This window comes from Pristiophorus japonicus, chromosome X (assembly GCF_044704955.1).
Source record: "Pristiophorus japonicus isolate sPriJap1 chromosome X, sPriJap1.hap1, whole genome shotgun sequence".
NCBI classification, from domain to species: domain Eukaryota; kingdom Metazoa; phylum Chordata; class Chondrichthyes; family Pristiophoridae; genus Pristiophorus; species Pristiophorus japonicus.
Window position 1 is genome coordinate 40,567,900 of NC_092010.1, and position 18,169 is coordinate 40,586,068.

Genomic DNA, 18,169 nt, shown 5'->3' on the forward strand with positions numbered 1-18,169 from the left:
ACAGGGAGCTTTTCAGCCACCCAGACTTGTTGGAGCCTTGTCCCTGGGCACAGGACAGTTGACAAAGACAACGTCTGAAGAGGCGTTTCCTTTGCTCTTTTCAGTTGGACTGCCTCAGGCGAAGGACTAACTTTTGATGCGAGAAGAAGCATTTTAAGAGAGGCAGGGGGAAATATATCCAAGATTGGAACATACGCACTCTCGCGCAAGTTTGTTCGGGGTTGGTTTTGCCCGAACTGGGACCTTCCTTGGAAGTGGGTGGACCTCTTCCCAGACCCCTCTCCCCCTCCCCTCCGCGCCCCCCACCTCCCCTCTTCCCCCCCCCCCCCAACCCCCCCCCCCTCCCCGGCGCCTCTGCATCTGCTCCTTGGCGAATCACAGGAGAGGTAACCTGGAATACTGCGTACAGTTTCGGTCTCCTTATTTAAGGAAGGATATACTTGGCAGTTCAGAGAAGGTTCACTCGGTTGATTCCTGAGATGAAGGGGGTTGGTCTTATCTGAAGGAAAGGTTGAGGAGGTTGGGCCTCTACTCATTGGAGTTCAGAAGAATGAGAGGTGATCTTATGGAAACGTATCAGATTATGAGGGGGCTCGACAAGGTGGATGCAGAGAGGATGTTCCCACTGATGGGGGAGACTAGAACTAGGGGGCATGGTCTTAGAATAAGGGGCCGCCCATTTAAAACTGAGATGAGGAGGAATTTCTTCTCTCTGAGGGTTGTAAATCTGTGGAATTCTCTGCCCCAGAGAGCTGTGGAGGCTGGGACATTGAATATATTTAAGGTGGAGATAGACAGATCTTTGAGCGATAAGGGAGTGAAGGGTTATGGGGAAGTGGAGCTGAGTCCATGATCGGATCCGCCGCGATCGTATTGAATGGCGGAGCAGGCTCGAGGGGCCGAATGGCTGACTCCTGCTCCCATTTCTTAAGTCCCTTGTGTAATGTGTCCATCCCGGGCTCGAGTTGGAGGAAGGCAGAAGGTGAATTTCTTGCAAAGTGCTGTGGGTTGTGACTTGGGGGCTGGTGTTGTGGAGGGGAGAGAGTGGGGGGTGGGGGAGGGGGGAGGGGCGGTCTCGATAAGTACCGACTCGAATCGTCTGCCATCCGGCCTTAGCCAGGCTGCTCCTCCTCCTCCTCATCCTCGACCGAGCCCTGGCAGTGCCTCGAGGGCTCGCAGGCGGGCGGGAACGCCTCCCCGGTCTCCCCCTCCGTTGCCCGCCCCTCGGTGGCGGGTTCTGACAGCACCTTCGCCCCCTCCTCCTCCCCCTTGCGGCAGTAACTGTACCGGTGGTTCATGTGCTGGGAGTAGGAGCCCGAGTGAGAGAACCGCTTGCCGCACTTGTCGCACTGATAAGGCTTCTCTCCCGAGTGCAGGCGTAAGTGCTCGATCAGGTGGTGCTTGTGCTTGAAGGCCTTAGAGCAGATCTCGCACTGGTGCGGGCGTTTGCCTGCGGGGAATGGAGAAAAAAAGAACTCGGTGTGACATCCTCCATACAACCGCGCAACGCACCGACGTTACAAGATGGCTCTCAACACTAGAACTTGTCAGGTGACACTTTTATCGTATTCACAGCAATGGCCGCAGTACCACCTTTGTCCACCAGGCGGAGCTCCAGATTACACTTCTCCCTCCTTAATGAAGAAGTAATTACTTCCAAAATAATCATCATAGATAGAAAATAGGAGCAGGAGTAAGCCATTCGGCCCTTCGAGCCTGCACTGCCATTCAATACGATCATGGCTGATCCTCTATTTCAACACCATATTCCCGCTTTTTCCCCATACACAGAAATAATAGAAAATAGGTGCAGGGGTAGGCCATTCGGCACTTCGAGCCTGCACCACCATTCAATATGATTATGGCTGATCATGCAACTTCAGTACCCCATTCCTGCTTTCTCGCCATACCCACTGATCCCTTTAGCCGTAAGGGCCACATCTAACTCCATTTTGAATATATCCAACGAACTGGCCTCAACAACTTTCTGTGGTAGAGAATTCCACAGGTTCACAATTCTTTGAGTGAAGAAGTTTCTCTTCATCTCGGTCCTAAATGGCTTACCCCTTATCCTTAGACTGTGACCCCCTGGTTCTGGGCTTCCCCAACATCGGGAACATTCTTCCTGCATCTAACCTGTCCAATCCCGTCAGAATTTTATATGCTTCTATGAGATCCCCTCTCACCCTTCTAAATTCCAGTGAATATAAGCCTAGTCGATCCAGTCTCTCCTCATATGTCAGTCCTGCCATCCTGGGAATCAGTCTGGTGAACCTTCGCTGCACTCCCTCAATAGCAAGAATGTCCTTCCTCAGATTAGGAGACCAAAACTGAACACAATACTCAAGGTGTGGCCTCACCAAGGCCCTGTACAACTGCAGTAAGACCTCTCTGCCCCTATACTCAAATGCTCTCCCTTGATACCTTTTGTGTCTAGAAATCTATCTAACTCCCTCTTAATTTCATTCAGTGACTTGGCCTCCACAGCCTTCTGTGGTAGAGAATTCCACAGGTTCACCTCCCTCGGAGTGAAAACATTTCTTCTCATCTCGGTCCTACATTTCCTCCCCCACATCCTGAGACTGTGAGCCCTTGTTCTAGACTTCCCAGCCCCGGGGAAACATCCTCCCCGCATCCAGTCTGTCCAACCCTGTCAGAATTTTATACCTTTCAATGAGATCTCCTCTCATTCTTCTAAACTCCAGTGAATACAGGCCCCGTCGACCCAATCTCTCCTCATACGGCAGTCCTGCCCTCCCAGGAATCAGTCTGGTGAACCTTCGCTGCACTCCCTCTATGGCAAGTATATCCTTCCTTAGGTAAGGAGACCCAAACTGCTCACAATACTCCAGGCGTGGTCTCACCAAGGCCCTGTATAACTGCAGTAAGACTTCCTCGCTCCTGTACTCAAACCCTCTTGCAATGAAGGCCAACATACCATTGGCCTCCCTAACTGCTTGCTGCTCCTGCGTGTTTGCTTTCAGTGATTGGTGTACAGGGACACCCAGGTCCCTCTGTACATCCACACTTCCCGAGCCATCACCGTTTAAATAATACTTTATCCTTATGTTTTTCCTACCAAAGTGGATAACTTCACACATTTATCCACATTATACTGCATCTGCCATGTGTTTGCCCACTCACTCAACCTATCTCAATCGCCTTGCAGTGTCTTTGCATCCTCCTCACAGCTCACAATCCCATCTAGTTTTGTGTCATCAGCAAACTTGGAAATATTACACTTGGTTCCCTCATCCAAAGCATATATATACATACATATTGTGAATAGCTGGGGCCCCAGCACTGATCCCTGTGGTAACCCACTGGTCACTGCCCGCCACCCCGAAAAAAAAAAACGTTTATTGCTCCTCTCTGTTTCCTGTTAGTTAACCAATTTTCAATCCATGCCAATATATTACCCCAATCCTATGTGCTTTAATTTTGCAGAATAACCTCTTACGTGGGACTTTATCAAAGGCCTTCTGAAAATCCAAATATACTACATCTACTGGTTCTCCCTTATCTATTCTATCAGTTACATCCTCAAAAAACTCCAGTAGGTTTGTCAAACATGATTTTCCTTTCAGAAATCCACGTTGACTTTGTATAATCCCATTGATATTATCTAAGTGTGCTGTTATCACATCCTTTATAAGAGACTCTAGCATTTTCCCTGCTATTGATATCTTCCTTACGGCTTCACAACACACAGACTTTACAAGTTGGCTCTTAACACTGGAACTTATCAGGCGAGCCAACACCTGACACCTTTATTGTATCCACAGCAATGGCTGCATTACCACAGTTGTCCACTAGGCGGAGCTCAATATTACACTTCTCCCTCCTTAATGAAGAAGTAATTACTACAAACTAATCATCGTACATAATCTGCATGGTTATACATAACAAAAGGTATGGATTTATTTTGCCATATTTACAAATCAAACTCAAACACTAGTTTTCTGTTTCGAAGAGGATATCTTCGCTCTCGAACAGAACTTCCCAAACTTGATGTCATACTTCGACTCATTCTGGCTGAGCCTGAGGAGAAATTTTCTCCAAAGGCAACCCTTGATCTACATTTGAACTTGCTGCAGCTTGGACTCAGACAAGTTCTGACTATCTCATGGACTTGTTTCCAGTACATTGGATGTGGGATATGCGACTGGTACTTAACCTATAATGAAATTATCTGACGACTCAGAAATAATCGAATCATTCCAAATGTCTGTCAGTAAAATATGATCAATGTGAACAAATCTAACCTGCCCATGATCAAACATCTTGATGGGACAGTGTAGAGGGAGCTTTACTCTGTATCTAACCCCCTGTACCTGCCCTGGGAGTGTTTGATGGGACAGTGTAGAGGGAGCTTTACTCTGTATCTAACCCCCTGTACCTGCCCTGGGAGTGTTTGATGGGACAGTGTAGAGGGAGCTTTACTCTGTATCTAACCCCCTGTACCTGCCCTGAGTGTGTTTGATGGGGACTGTGTAGAGGGAGATTGACCAGAATGGTCCCGGGGGGATGAGGGACTTCAGTGATGTGGGGAGACTGGAGAAGCTGGGGTTGTTCTCCTTGGAGCAGAGAAGGTTAAGGGGGAGATTTAATAGAGGGGTTCAGAATCAGGAGGGGTTTTGATGGAGTAGATCGGGGAGAAACTGTTCCCCGGGGGCAGGAGGGTGGGGTAACCAGAGGGACACAGATTGACGATAATCGGCGATGGAACCAGAGGGGGTGATGGGGAGAATGTGTTTACGCAGCCAGTTGTTGTGATCGGGAACGCGCTGCCTGAAAGGGCGGTGGGAGCAGATTCAATCGTGACTTTCAAACCGGGAATTGGGTAAATACTGGAAGGGGAAAATTCACAGGGCTGTGGGGGAAAGGGCAGGGGGGGGGGGGGACTGATTGGGTCACTCTGTCACAGAGCCGGCACAGGCTCGATGGGCCGAATGGCCTCCATTCTGTGCTGTATCTTTCTATGATTAGAGAGATAGATAGATAGATAGATAGATAGATAGATAGATAGATAGATAGATAGATAGAGCGAGAGAGAGAGAGAGATAGAGAGAGAGAGAAATAGAGAGAGAGAGAGAGAGAGAGAGAAAGAGATAGATATAGATTCATTGATAGATAGAGATCGATAGAGTAATAGATAGTGTGGTGGGTGGGTAGTGGGATGGGTGGGTAGAGTTAGCGTTGGGTAGAGTTGGCGTTGGGTAGAGTTGGCGTTGGGTACAGTTGGAGTTGGGTAGAGTTGGTGTTGGGTAGAGTTGGCGTTGGGTAGAGTTGGCGTTGGGTAGAGTTGGCGTTGGGTAGAGTTGGCGTTGGGTACAGTTGGCGTTGGGTACAGTTGGCGTTGGGTAGAGTTGGCGTTGGGTACAGTTGGAGTTGGGTAGAGTTGGTGTTGGGTAGAGTTGGCGTTGGGTAGAGTTGGCGTTGGGTAGAGTTGGCGTTGGGTAGAGTTGGCGTTGGGTACAGTTGGCGTTGGGTACAGTTGGCGTTGGGTAGAGTTAGCGTTGGGTAGAGTTAGCGTTGGGTAGAGTTAGCGTTGGGTAGAGTTAGCGTTGGGTAGAGTTAGCGTTGGGTAGAGTTAGCGTTGGGTAGAGTTGGCGTTGGGTAGAGTTGGCGTTGGGTAGAGTTGGCGTTGGGTACAGTTGGCGTTGGGTAGAGTTGGTGTTGGGTAGAGTTGGCGTTGGGTAGAGTTGGCGTTGGGTAGAGTTGGTGTTGGGTAGAGTTGGTGTTGGGTAGAGTTGGTGTTGGGTAGAGTTGGTGTTGGGTAGAGTTGGTGTTGGGTAGAGTTGGCGTTGGGTAGAGTTAGCGTTGGGTAGAGTTAGCGTTGGGTAGAGTTAGCGTTGGGTAGAGTTGGCGTTGGGTAGAGTTGGCGTTGGGTAGAGTTGGCGTTGGGTACAGTTGGCGTTGGGTAGATTTGGTGTTGGGTAGAGTTGGCGTTGGGTACAGTTGGTGTTGGGTACAGTTGGTGTTGGGTAGAGTTGGCGTTGGGTACAGTTGGTGTTGGGTAGAGTTGGTGTTGGGTAGAGTTGGTGTTGGGTAGAGTTGGTGTTGGGTAGAGTTGGTGTTGGGTACAGTTGGTGTTGGGTACAGTTGGCGTTGGGTAGAGTTGGTGTTGGGTACAGTTGGTGTTGGGTACAGTTGGTGTTGGGTAGAGTTGGCGTTGGGTACAGTTGGCGTTGGGTAGAGTTGGCGTTGGGTACAGTTGGTGTTGGGTAGAGTTGGTGTTGGGTAGAGTTGGTGTTGGGTAGAGTTGGCGTTGGGTAGAGTTGGCGTTGGGTACAGTTGGTGTTGGGTAGAGTTGGTGTTGGGTAGAGTTGGTGTTGGGTACAGTTGGCGTTGGGTAGAGTTGGTGTTGGGTACAGTTGGCGTTGGGTAGAGTTGGCGTTGGGTAGAGTTGGTGTTGGGTAGAGTTGGCGTTGGGTAGAGTTGGCGTTGGGTACAGTTGGCGTTGGGTACAGTTGGCGTTGGGTAGAGTTGGCGTTGGGTACAGTTGGCGTTGGGTACAGTTGGCATTGGGTAGAGTTGGTGTTGGGTACAGTTGGCGTTGGGTAGAGTTGGTGTTGGGTAGAGTTGGCGTTGGGTACAGTTGGTGTTGGGTACAGTTGGTGTTGGGTACAGTTGGCGTTGGGTACAGTTGGCGTTGGGTACAGTTGGCGTTGGGTACAGTTGACGTTGGGTAGAGTTGGTGTTGGGTAGAGTTGGCGTTGGGTAGAGTTGGCGTTGGGTAGAGTTGGCGTTGGGTAGAGTTGGTGTTGGGTACAGTTGGCGTTGTGTAGAGTTGGCGTTGGGTAGAGTTGGCGTTGGGTAGATTTGGTGTTGGGTACAGTTGGTGTTGGGTAGAGTTGGCGTTGGGTAGAGTTGGCGTTGGGTACAGTTGGCGTTGGGTACAGTTGGCGTTGGGTAGAGTTGGTGTTGGGTACAGTTGGCGTTGGGTAGAGTTGGCGTTGGGTAGAGTTGGTGTTGGGTAGAGTTGGCGTTGGGTAGAGTTGGCGTTGGGTAGAGTTGGCGTTGGGTACAGTTGGCGTTGGGTACAGTTGGCGTTGGGTAGAGTTGGCGTTGGGTACAGTTGGCGTTGGGTAGAGTTGGCGTTGGGTACAGTTGGCGTTGGGTAGAGTTGGCGTTGGGTAGAGTTGGTGTTGGGTACAGTTGGCGTTGGGTAGAGTTGGTGTTGGGTACAGTTGGCGTTGGGTACAGTTGGCGTTGGGTACAGTTGGCGTTGGGTAGAGTTGGTGTTGGGTACAGTTGGCGTTGGGTACAGTTGGCGTTGGGTAGAGTTGGTGTTGGGTAGAGTTGGCGTTGGGTACAGTTGGCGTTGGGTAGAGTTGGCGTTGGGTAGAGTTGGCGTTGGGTAGAGTTGGCGTTGGGTACAGTTGGCGTTGGGTACACTTGGCGTTGGGTAGAGTTGGCGTTGGGTAGAGTTGGCGTTGGGTACAGTTGGCGTTGGGTAGAGTTGGCGTTGGGTAGAGTTGGCGTTGGGTAGAGTTGGCGTTGGGTGGAGTTAGCGTTGGGTAGAGTTCGCGTTGGGTAGAGTTGGCGTTGGGTAGAGTTGGCGTTGGGTAGAGTTGGCGTTGGGTAGAGTTGGCGTTGGGTAGAGTTGGCGTTGGGTACAGTTGGCGTTGGGTACAGTTGGCGTTGGGTAGAGTTGGTGTTGGGTACAGTTGGCGTTGGGTACAGTTGGCGTTGGGTACAGTTGGCGTTGGGTAGAGTTGGCGTTGGGTACAGTTGGCGTTGGGTAGAGTTGGCGTTGGGTAGAGTTGGCGTTGGGTAGAGTTGGCGTTGGGTAGAGTTGGCGTTGGGTACAGTTGGCCTTGGGTAGAGTTGGTGTTGGGTAGAGTTGGTGTTGGGTACAGTTGGTGTTGGGTAGAGTTGGCCTTGGGTAGAGTTGGCCTTGGGTAGAGTTGGTGTTGGGTAGAGTTGGCGTTGGGTAGAGTTGGCGTTGGGTAGAGTTGGCGTTGGGTAGAGTTGGCGTTGGGTAGAGTTGGCGTTGGGTAGAGTTTGCGTTGGGTAGAGTTGGTGTTGGGTAGAGTTGGCGTTGGGTAGAGTTGGCGTTGGGTAGAGTTGGCGTTGGGTAGAGTTGGCGTTGGGTAGAGTTGGCGTTGGGTAGAGTTGGCGTTGTGTAGAGTTGGCGTTGGGTAGAGTTGGCGTTGGGTAGAGTTGGCGTTGGGTAGAGTTGGCGTTGGGTAGAGTTGGCGTTGGGTAGAGTTGGCGTTGGGTAGAGTTGGCGTTGGGTAGAGTTGGCGTTGGGTAGAGTTGGCGTTGGGTAGAGTTGGCGTTGGGTAGAGTTGGCGTTGGGTAGAGTTGGCGTTGGGTAGAGTTGGCGTTGGGTAGAGTTGGCGTTGGGTAGAGTTGGCGTTGGGTACAGTTGGCCTTGGGTAGAGTTGGCGTTGGGTAGAGTTGGCGTTGGGTAGAGTTGGCGTTGGGTAGAGTTGGCGTTGGGTAGAGTTGGCGTTGGGTAGAGTTGGCGTTGGGTAGAGTTGGCGTTGGGTAGAGTTGGCGTTGGGTAGAGTTGGCGTTGGGTAGAGTTGGCGTTGGGTAGAGTTGGAGTTGGGTAGAGTTGGCGTTGGGTTGAGTTGGCGTTGGGTAGAGTTGGCGTTGGGTAGAGTTGGCGTTGGGTACAGTTAGCGTTGGGTACAGTTGGCGTTGGGTAGAGTTGGCGTTGGGTAGAGTTGGCGTTGGGTGGAGTTGGCGTTGGGTACAGTTGGCGTTGGGTAGAGTTGGCGTTGGGTAGAGTTGGCGTTGGGTACAGTTGGCGTTGGGTAGAGTTGGCGTTGGGTAGAGTTGGCGTTGGGTAGAGTTGGCGTTGGGTAGAGTTAGCGTTGGGTACAGTTGGCGTTGGGTAGAGTTGTTGTTGGGTAGAGTTGGTGTTGGGTAGAGTTGGCGTTGGGTACAGTTGGCGTTGGGTAGAGTTGGCGTTGGGTACAGTTGGCGTTGGGTAGAGTTGGCGTTGGGTACAGTTGGCGTTGGGTAGAGTTGGCGTTGGGTAGAGTTGGTGTTGGGTAGAGTTGGCGTTGGGTACAGTTGGCGTTGGGTACAGTTGGTGTTGGGTAGAGTTGGCGTTGGGTACAGTTGGCGTTGGGTAGAGTTGGCGTTGGGTAGAGTTGGTGTTGGGTAGAGTTGGTGTTGGGTAGAGTTGGCGTTGGGTACAGTTGGTGTTGGGTACAGTTGGTGTTGGGTAGAGTTGGCGTTGGGTACAGTTGGTGTTGGGTGGAGTTGGCTTTGGGTAGAGTTGGCGTTGGGTACAGTTGGCGTTGGGTAGAGTTGGTGTTGGGTACAGTTGGCGTTGGGTAGAGTTGGTGTTGGGTAGAGTTGGGGTTGGGTAGAGTTGGCGTTGGGTAGAGTTGGCGTTGGGTAGAGTTGGCGTTGGGTAGAGTTGGCGTTGGGTAGAGTTGGCGTTGGGTAGAGTTGGCGTTGGGTAGAGTTGGCGTTGGGTAGAGTTGGTGTTGGGTAGAGTTGGCGTTGGGTAGAGTTGGCGTTGGGTAGAGTTGGCGTTGGGTAGAGTTGGCGTTGGGTAGAGTTGGCGTTGGGTAGAGTTGGCGTTGGGTAGAGTTGGCGTTGGGTAGAGTTGGCGTTGGGTAGAGTTGGCGTTGGGTAGAGTTGGCGTTGGGTAGAGATGGCGTTGGGTAGAGTTGGTGTTGGTTTAGAGTTGGCGTTGGGTAGAGTTGGCGTTGGGTAGAGTTGGCGTTGGGTAGAGTTGGCGTTGGGTAGAGTTGGCGTTGGGTAGAGTTGGCGTTGGGTAGAGTTGGCGTTGGGTAGAGTTGGTGTTGGGTAGAGTTGGTGTTGGGTACAGTTGGCGTTGGGTAGAGTTGGCGTTGGGTAGAGTTGGCGTTGGGTAGAGTTGGCGTTGGGTAGAGTTGGTGTTGGGTAGAGTTGGTGTTGGGTAGAGTTGGTGTTGGGTAGAGTTGGTGTTGGGTAGAGTTGGTGTTGGGTAGAGTTGGTGTTGGGTACAGTTGGCGTTGGGTAGAGTTGGCGTTGGGTAGAGTTGGCGTTGGGTACAGTTGGCGTTGGGTACAGTTGGCGTTGGGTACAGTTGGCGTTGGGTAGAGTTGGCGTTGGGTACAGTTGGTGTTGGGTAGAGTTGGCGTTGGGTACAGTTGGCGTTGGGTACAGTTGGCGTTGGGTAGAGTTGGCGATGGGTACAGTTGGTGTTGGGTAGACAGACAGACAGAGCGGGGGGGAGTGGGACTGAGTGGATCGCTCTCTCACAGAGCGGGCACAGGACACGATGGACCCAATGGCCGCCTGCTGTGGGGTGTGACTCAGCGATTCTGTCGAGAGATTCTGCCGGTTGGGGTCCTCGCTCACCTGTGTGCTCGTACTTGTGTCGAAGCAGGGAGCTGCTCTTCTGGAAGTTTTTCTCGCACTGATCGCAGGGGTACAGGCCGCTCTCGCTTTTCCTCAGCCTCTTCCTGGCCAGCCCCAGGTCGAGTTCGCTCCCCTCCTCCGCCCCCAGGTAGTGTGGCATACATCCGGCCAGGAGGTCCCCCTGTCAACGCACCAGAGTGTGAGAGGAGAGAACACACAGGGGCTTCCCATTGGGTGGGGGGGATGGGAAGGTCTCACACTTCCAAACTCTCCCATCTCCGCATCTTCCCCCCCCCCGGCCCCCAACCCGCTGGTCTTCGATCAACCCCCCCCTCCCCTCCTCCGACACCCCATCATCCCCGGGTCAATCCCACCAACCAGTATCTCTGTAACCTCCTCCAGCCCCTACACCCCTCCCTATCTCTGTAACCTCCTCCAGCCCCTACACCCCTCCCTATCTCTGTAACCTCCTCCAGCCCCTATACCCCTCCCTATCTCTGTAATCTCCTCCAGCCCCTATACCCCTCCCTATCTCTGTAATCTCCTCCAGCCCCTACACCCCTCCCTATCTCTGTAACCCCCTCCAGCCCCCTACACCCCTCCCTATCTCTGTAACCTCCTCCAGCCCCTACACCCCTCCCTATCTCTGTAACCTCCTCCAGCCCCCTACACCCCTCCCTATCTCTGTAATCTCCTTCAGCCCCCTACACCCCTCCCTATCTCTGTAACCTCCTCCAGCCCCTACACTCCTCACTATCTCTGTAACCTCCTCCAGCCCCTACACCCCTCCCTATCTCTGTAACCTCCTCCAGCCCCTACACCCCTCCCTATCTCTGTAACCTCCTCCAGCCCCTACACCCCTCACTATCTCTGTAACCTCCTCCAGCCCCTACACCCCTCCCTATCTCTGTAACCTCCTCCAGCCCCTACACCCCTCCCTATCTCTGTAACCTCCTCCAGCCCCTACACCCCTCCCTATCTCTGTAACCTCCTCCAGCCCCTACACCCCTCACTATCTCTGTAACCTCCTCCAGCCCCCCTACACCCCTCCGTATCTCTGTAACTCTCTCCAGCCCCTACACCCCTCCCTATCTCTGTAAACTCCTCCAGCCCCTACACCCCTCCCTATCTCTGTAACCTCCTCCAGCCCCTACACCCCTCCCTATCTCTGTAACCTCCTCCAGCCCCTACACCCCTCCATATCTCTGTAACCTCCTCCAGCCCCTACACCCCTCCCTATCTCTGTAACCTCCTCCAGCCCCTACACCCCTCCCTATCTCTGTTACCTCCTCCAGCCCCTGCACCCCTCCCTATCTCTGTAACCCTCTCCAGCCCCTGCACACCTCCCTATCTCTGTAACCCTCTCCAGCCCCTATACCCCTCCCTATCTCTGAAACCTCCTCCAGCCCCTACACCTCTCCCTAACTCTGTAAACTCCTCCAGCCCCTACACATCTCCCGATCTCTGTAAGCTCTCTAGCCCCTACACCCCTCCCTATCTCTGTAACCACCTCCAGCCCCTACACCCCTCCCTATCTCTGTAACCTCCTCCAGCCCCCTACATCCCTCCCTATCTCTAACCCCTTCCAGCCCCACACCCCTCCCTATCCCTTTTTGTTATGTATAACCATGCAGGTTATGTACCGATGATTAGTTTGTAGTAATTACTTCTTCATTAAGGAGGGAGAAGTGTAATATTGAGCTCCACTTAGTGGACAACTGTGGTAATGCAGCCATTGCTGTGAATACAATAAAGGTGTCAGGTGTTGAGTCACCTGATAAGTTCCAGTGTTAAGAGCCAACTTGTAAAGTCTGTGTGTTGTGAAGCCGTAAGGAAGATATCAGTCGTAGGGAAAATGCTGGAGTCTATTATAAAGGATGTGATAACAGCACACTTAGATAATATCAATGGGATTATACAAAGTCAACGTGGATTTATGAAAGGAAAATCATGTTTGACAAACCTACTGGAGTTTTTTGAGGATGTAACTGATAGAATAGATAAGGGAGAACCAGTAGAGGTAGTGTATTTGGATTTTCAGAAGGCCTTTGATAAAGACCCACATAAGAGGTTATTCTGCAAAATTAAAGCACATAGGATTGGGGTAATATATTGGCATGGATTGAAAATTGGTTAACTAACAGGAAACAGAGAGTAGGAATAAACGGGCCTTTTTCAGGGTGGCGGGCAGTGACTAGTGCGGTACCACAGGGATCAGTGCTGGGGCCCCAGCTATTCACAATATATATGTATATATATGCTTTGGATGAGGGAACCAAATGTAATATTTCCAAGTTTGCTGATGACACAAAACTAGGTGGGATTGTGAGTTGTGAGGAGGATGCAAAGACACTGCAAGGCGATTGAGATAGGTTGAGTGAGTGGGCAAACACATGGCAGATGCAGTATAACGTGGATAAATGTGTGAAGTTATCCACTTTGGTCGGGAAAACACAAGGACAAAGTATTATTTAAATGGTGATGGCTTGTGAAGTGTGGATGTACAGAGGGACCTGGGTGTCCTTGTACACCGGTCATTGTAAGCAAACACGCAGGTGCAGCAAGCAGTTAGGGAGGCCAATGGTATGTTGTCCTTCATTGCAAGAGGGTTTGAGTACAGGAGCGAGGATGTCTTACTGCAGTTATACAGGGCCTTGGTGAGACCACACCTGGAGTATTGTGAGCAGTTTGGGTCTCCTTACCTAAGGAAGGATATACTTGCCATAGAGGGAGTGCAGCGAAGGTTCACCAGACTGATTCCTGGGAGGTCAGGACTGTCGTATGAGGAGAGATTGGGTCGACTGGGCCTGTATTCACTGGAGTTTAGAAGAATGAGAGGGGATCTCATTGAAAGGTATAAAATTCTGACGGAGTTGGACAGACTGGATGCGGGGAGGATGTTTCCCTGGGGCTGGGAAGTCTAGAACAAGGGCTCACAGTCTCAGGATACGGGGGAGGAAATTTAGGACCGAGATGAGGAGAAATGTTTTCACTCCGAGGGAGGTGAACCTGTGGAATTCTCTACCACAGGAGGCTGTGGAGGCCAAGTCACTGAATATATTTAAGAGGCAGATAGATAGATTTCTGGACACAAAAGGCATCAAGGGGTATGGGGAGACAGCGGGAATATGGTGTTGAGATAGAGGATCAGCCATGGTCATATTGAATGGAGTACAAAAGCAGGGAGGTCCTGCTGCAACTGTACAGGGTATTGGTGAGGGCGCACCTGGAGTACTGCGTGCAGTTTTGGTCACCTTACTTAAGGAAGGATATACTAGCTTTGGAGGGGGTACAGAGACGATTCACTCGGCTGATTCCGGAGATGAGGGGGTTAACCTTATGATGATAAATTGAGTAGACTGGGTCTTTACTCGTTGGAGTTCAGAAGGATGAGGGGTGATCTTATAGAAACATTTAAAATCATGAAAGGGATAGACAAGATAGAGGCAGAGAGGTTGTTTCCACTGGTCGGGGAGACTAGAACTAGGGGGCACAGCCTCAAAATACGGGGGAGCCAATTTAAAACCGAGTTGAGAAGGAATTTCTTCTCCCAGAGGGTTGTGAATCTGTGGAATTCTCTGCCCAAGGAAGCAGTTGAGGCTAGCTCATTGAATGTATTCAAGTCACAGATAGATAGATTTTTAACCAATAAGGGAATTAAGGGTTACGGGGAGCGGGCGGGTAAGTGGAGCTGAGTCCACGGCCAGATCAGCCATGATCTTGTTGAATGGCGGAGCAGGCTCGAGGGGCTAGATGGCCTACTCCTGTTCCTAATTCTTATGTTCTTATGTTCTTATGAATGGTGGTGCAGACTCGAAGGGCCGAATGGCCTACTCCTGCTCCCATTTTCTATGTTTCTATGTTTCCTCGTTTTCGAGGGGCTGTCTACGATGCTGATGATGACTCTATTGAACACCGATCCGATCGCCCCTGAATTTTCTACCCTCGAGGCAACACGAGCCCAATCTGTGCCATTCGCAACCCCCCTCCCCACCCCAGGCATTTAGTCCGAGCGCCTCGTTTCTTTACCAGCATCATCTGCTTGTGCCGGTGCCGCCGCTGTTGCCGAATATCTTCGTCCGTCACGTAGGCGTAGCCCAGCTCCTGGGGGAAGCGGATGGCCGCGGAGGCGTGGTAGGGCTGCAGACCGGCTATGGCGTGGAAGAAGGGGCTGGGCGAGGGGAAGGCAGGGTACAGTGCCTCGTTGACCAGCCCGTGGAAGGCAAACATCTCGCTGTCCAAGGGGACGGCGGCGACGGCAGGTGCCGGCGGGTAGCGGGGCGCGAGTCCCGGGGGGGAGGCGGGTCCGGCCTCCTTGCGCCACCTCTCCCCAGCCGCGCGTTCGCCCGCCCTCGACCTCCGGAGCCCACCGCGCCTCGGCAGCGACAGGTCCAGAGGCTCCGACTGCGCGTCCTCGCACAGGGAGGAGGAGGTGGAGGAGGAGGAGGAGGAGGAGGAGGAGGTGGAGGAGGAGGAGGAGGAGGAGAGGTTCAGCGGCGAGGGGGAAGCGCGGCGGGGCGGGAAGGGGGCGCGCCCGACCTTGCCGTCCGCGGCCCGGGGAGGAGTCGTGCCGTGCTCGGGGCGCGGGCGCGCGCGCTCCGTGAACTCCTGCGGAGCCACGATGCCGGTGGGGCGGGCTGGGGTGGCCGGGCAGCGCCCGCCCCCTGCGGCGAACGGCGAGCCCCGCTGGGCGTCGGAGGCCGCGGCCGCTGCTGTGTCCTCCTCCTCCTCCGCCGCCCCCGCCGTCCACCGCCTCTGCCGCGCCCGGCAGTCGTGCAGCCGCAGCGAGGCGCGGTTGCCGAAGGCGCAGCGACACTCGCGGCAGGGGTAGCCGGCGGAGTGCGCCAGGCCGGCCTCGTCCCCCCAGCCCGAGAACGGCAACAGCACCCGGGAGAGCCAGCCCGCCCCCTGCCCCACCCCCGCCTCGCCCGACGGCGCGTCAGCGCAGCGTCGCGGTGCGCGCTCGAGGAGCGAGCTGGAGGCGGGGCGGCGCGGGCCGGTGGCCTCGATTTCCCGCCGCCCCTCGCCCATCAGCGCCCTGAATCCCGCGCTGCCCTCCTGCTTGACCCCCGCCGACCCCCGCCCGCCCGCGAACAGGTCGCCCACCAGCCCCAGCAGCCGGCGGGCCACGTCAACGCCATCGGTGTCGCCGGCGGAAGCCGGCAGCTCCGCGTCCCGGAGGTAGCGCATCTGGCTCTGGAGGAGGCCGTTGAGGGACAGGAGGTGGCCGGGGTCGAGCAGGGCGGCGGCGGCGGTGGGGGCACAATGGCGGTCGGGGTCGAGGGTCGGGCCCGGGCCCCCGAGGTCGCGGTGGTCGAAAGGCTCCTGCTTGATCCCCGGCAGCGAGGTACGGCACCCGGGCACGCCGACAGTCAACGGGAGCGCGCCGGACAGCGAGGGCAAGGGCGCGGATCTCAGCCCGCCTCCCCCCTCCTCCTCCTCCGCCCCGCCGGCGATCCTGGGCGCCAGAACCACGCTGACGCACTTGCGGTTGCTGATGTGCGAGCTGTAGGAGCCCGAGTGCGAAAACCTCTTCTTGCAGTTCGAGCATTCGTACGGTTTCTCCCCTGTGAGGGGAAGGGGGAAAAAAACACTCAGTTTTAGACCAACCACGATGGAGCACAAAGGTGGGAAAATGTCAGCTTACATCGAAACATAGAAACATAGAAAATAGGTGCAGGAGCAGGCCATTCGGCCCTTCGAGCCTGCACCGCCATTCAATGAGTTCATGGCTGAACATGCAACTTCAGTACCCCCTTCCTGCTTTCTCGCCATACCCCTTGATCCCCCGAGTAGTAAGGACCTCATCTAACTCCCTTTTGAATATATTTAGTGAATTGGCCTCAACAACTTTCTGTGGTAGAGAATTCCACAGGTTCACCACTCTCTGGGTGAAGAAGTTTCTCCTCATCTCGGTCCTAAATGGCTTACCCCTTATCCTCAGACTGTGTGACCCCTGGTTCTGGACTTCCCCAACATTGGGAACATTCTTCCTGCATCTAACCTGTCCAATCCCGTCAGAATTTTAAACGTTTCTATGAGGTCCCCTCTCATTCTTCTGAACTCCAGTGAATACAAGCCCAGTTGATCCAGTCTTTCTTGATAGGTCAGTCCCGCCATCCCGGGAATCAGTCTGGTGAACCTTCGCTGCACTCCCTCAATAGCAAGAACGTCCTTCCTCAGATTAGGAGACCAAAACTGTACACAATACTCCAGGTGTGGCCTCACCAAGGCCCTGTACAACTGTAGCAACATCTCCCTGCCCCTGTACTCAAATCCCCTCGCTATGAAGGCCAACATGCCATTTGCTTTCTTAACCGCCTGCTGTACCTGCATGCCAACCTTCAATGACTGATGTACCATGACACCCAGGTCTCGTTGCACCTCCCCTTTTCCTAATCTGTCACCATTCAGATAATAGTCTGTCTCTCTGTTTTTACCACCAAAGTGGATAACCTCACATTTATCCACATTATACTGCATCTGCCATGCATTTGCCCACTCACCTAACCTATCCAAGTCACTCTGCAGCCTCACAGCATCCTCCTCGCAGCTCACACTGCCACCCAACTTAGTGTCATCCGCAAATTTGGAGATACTACATTTAATCCCCTCGTCTAAATCATTAATGTACAGTGTAAACAGCTAGGGCCCCAGCACAGAACCTTGCGGTACCCCACTAGTCACTGCCTGCCATTCTGAAAAGTGCCCATTTACTCCTACTCTTTGCTTCCTGTCTGACAACCAGTTCTCAATCCACGTCAGCACACTACCCCCAATCCCATGTGCTTTAACTTTGCACATTAATCTCTTGTGTGGGACCTTGTCGAAAGCCTTCTGAAAGTCCAAATACACCACATCAACTGGTTCTCCTTTGTCCACTTTACTGGAAACATCCTCAAAAAATTCCAGAAGATTTGTCAAGCATGATCTCCCTTTCACAAATCCATGCTGACTTGGACCTATCATGTCACCTCTTTCCAAATGCGCTGCTATGACATCCTTAATAATTGATTCCATCATTTTACCCACTACCGATGTCAGGCTGACCGGTCTATAATTCCCTGTTTTCTCTCTCCCTCCTTTTTTAAAAAGTGGGGTTACATTGGCTACCATCCACTCGATAGGAACTGATCCAGAGTCAATGGAATGTTGGAAAATGACTGTCAACGCATCCACTATTTCCAAGGCCACCTCCTTAAGTACTCTGGGATGCAGTCCATCAGGCCCTGGGGATTTATCGGCCTTCAATCCCATCAATTTCCCCAACACAATTACGCGGACAAGCATGGTTTTATGAAAGGGAAATCATGTTTGACAAATTTGCTGGAGTTCTTTGAGGATGTAATGAGCAGGGTGGATAAAGTGGGAGGCAGTAGATGCCATGTATTTGGATTTCCAGAATGCATTCGATAAGGTGCCACATAAAAGTCGCTGGAGAAATACCACCAACGCAGCCTCCGCAAGATCCTACAAATCCCCCGGGAGGACAGACGCACCAACGTTAGCGTCCTCGACCAGGCCAACATCCCCAGCATCGAAGCACTGACCACACTCGACCAGCTCCGCTGGGCAGGGCCACATTGTCCGCATGCCCCCAGACACGAGACTCCCCAAAGCGAGCGCTCTACTCGGAACTCCTTTACGGGCAAACGAGCCAAAGGTGGGCAGAGGAAACATTACAAGGGACCACCCTCAAAGCCTCCCTGATAAAGTGCAACATCCCCACCGACACCTGGGAGTCCCTGGCCCAAAGACCAGTCCGCCCTAAGTGGAGGGAGTGCATCCGGGAGGGCGCTGAGCACCTCGAGTCTCGTCGCCGAGAGCGTGCAGAAACCAAGCGCAGGCAGCG

The 18,169-nt window shown here is 53.1% G+C and overlaps 1 protein-coding gene across 1 annotated transcript in view; it reads right to left on the minus strand.

Annotated features, from left to right (window-relative positions):
• Window positions 1-350: 350 nt before the first annotated feature.
• The window catches only part of LOC139240888 (zinc finger E-box-binding homeobox 2-like), a 127,570-nt gene continuing 109,751 nt past the window's right edge, over window positions 351-18,169 (minus strand). Inside the window, exons 5-7 of the mRNA XM_070869392.1 lie at window positions 14,347-15,884; window positions 10,318-10,498; window positions 351-1,450 (exon numbers count right to left, since the gene is read on the minus strand). Of these exons, the coding sequence (XP_070725493.1) occupies window positions 1,113-1,450; window positions 10,318-10,498; window positions 14,347-15,884 (2,057 nt within the window). The 3' untranslated portion in view covers window positions 351-1,112. The remainder of the gene's footprint in view (window positions 1,451-10,317; window positions 10,499-14,346; window positions 15,885-18,169) is intronic.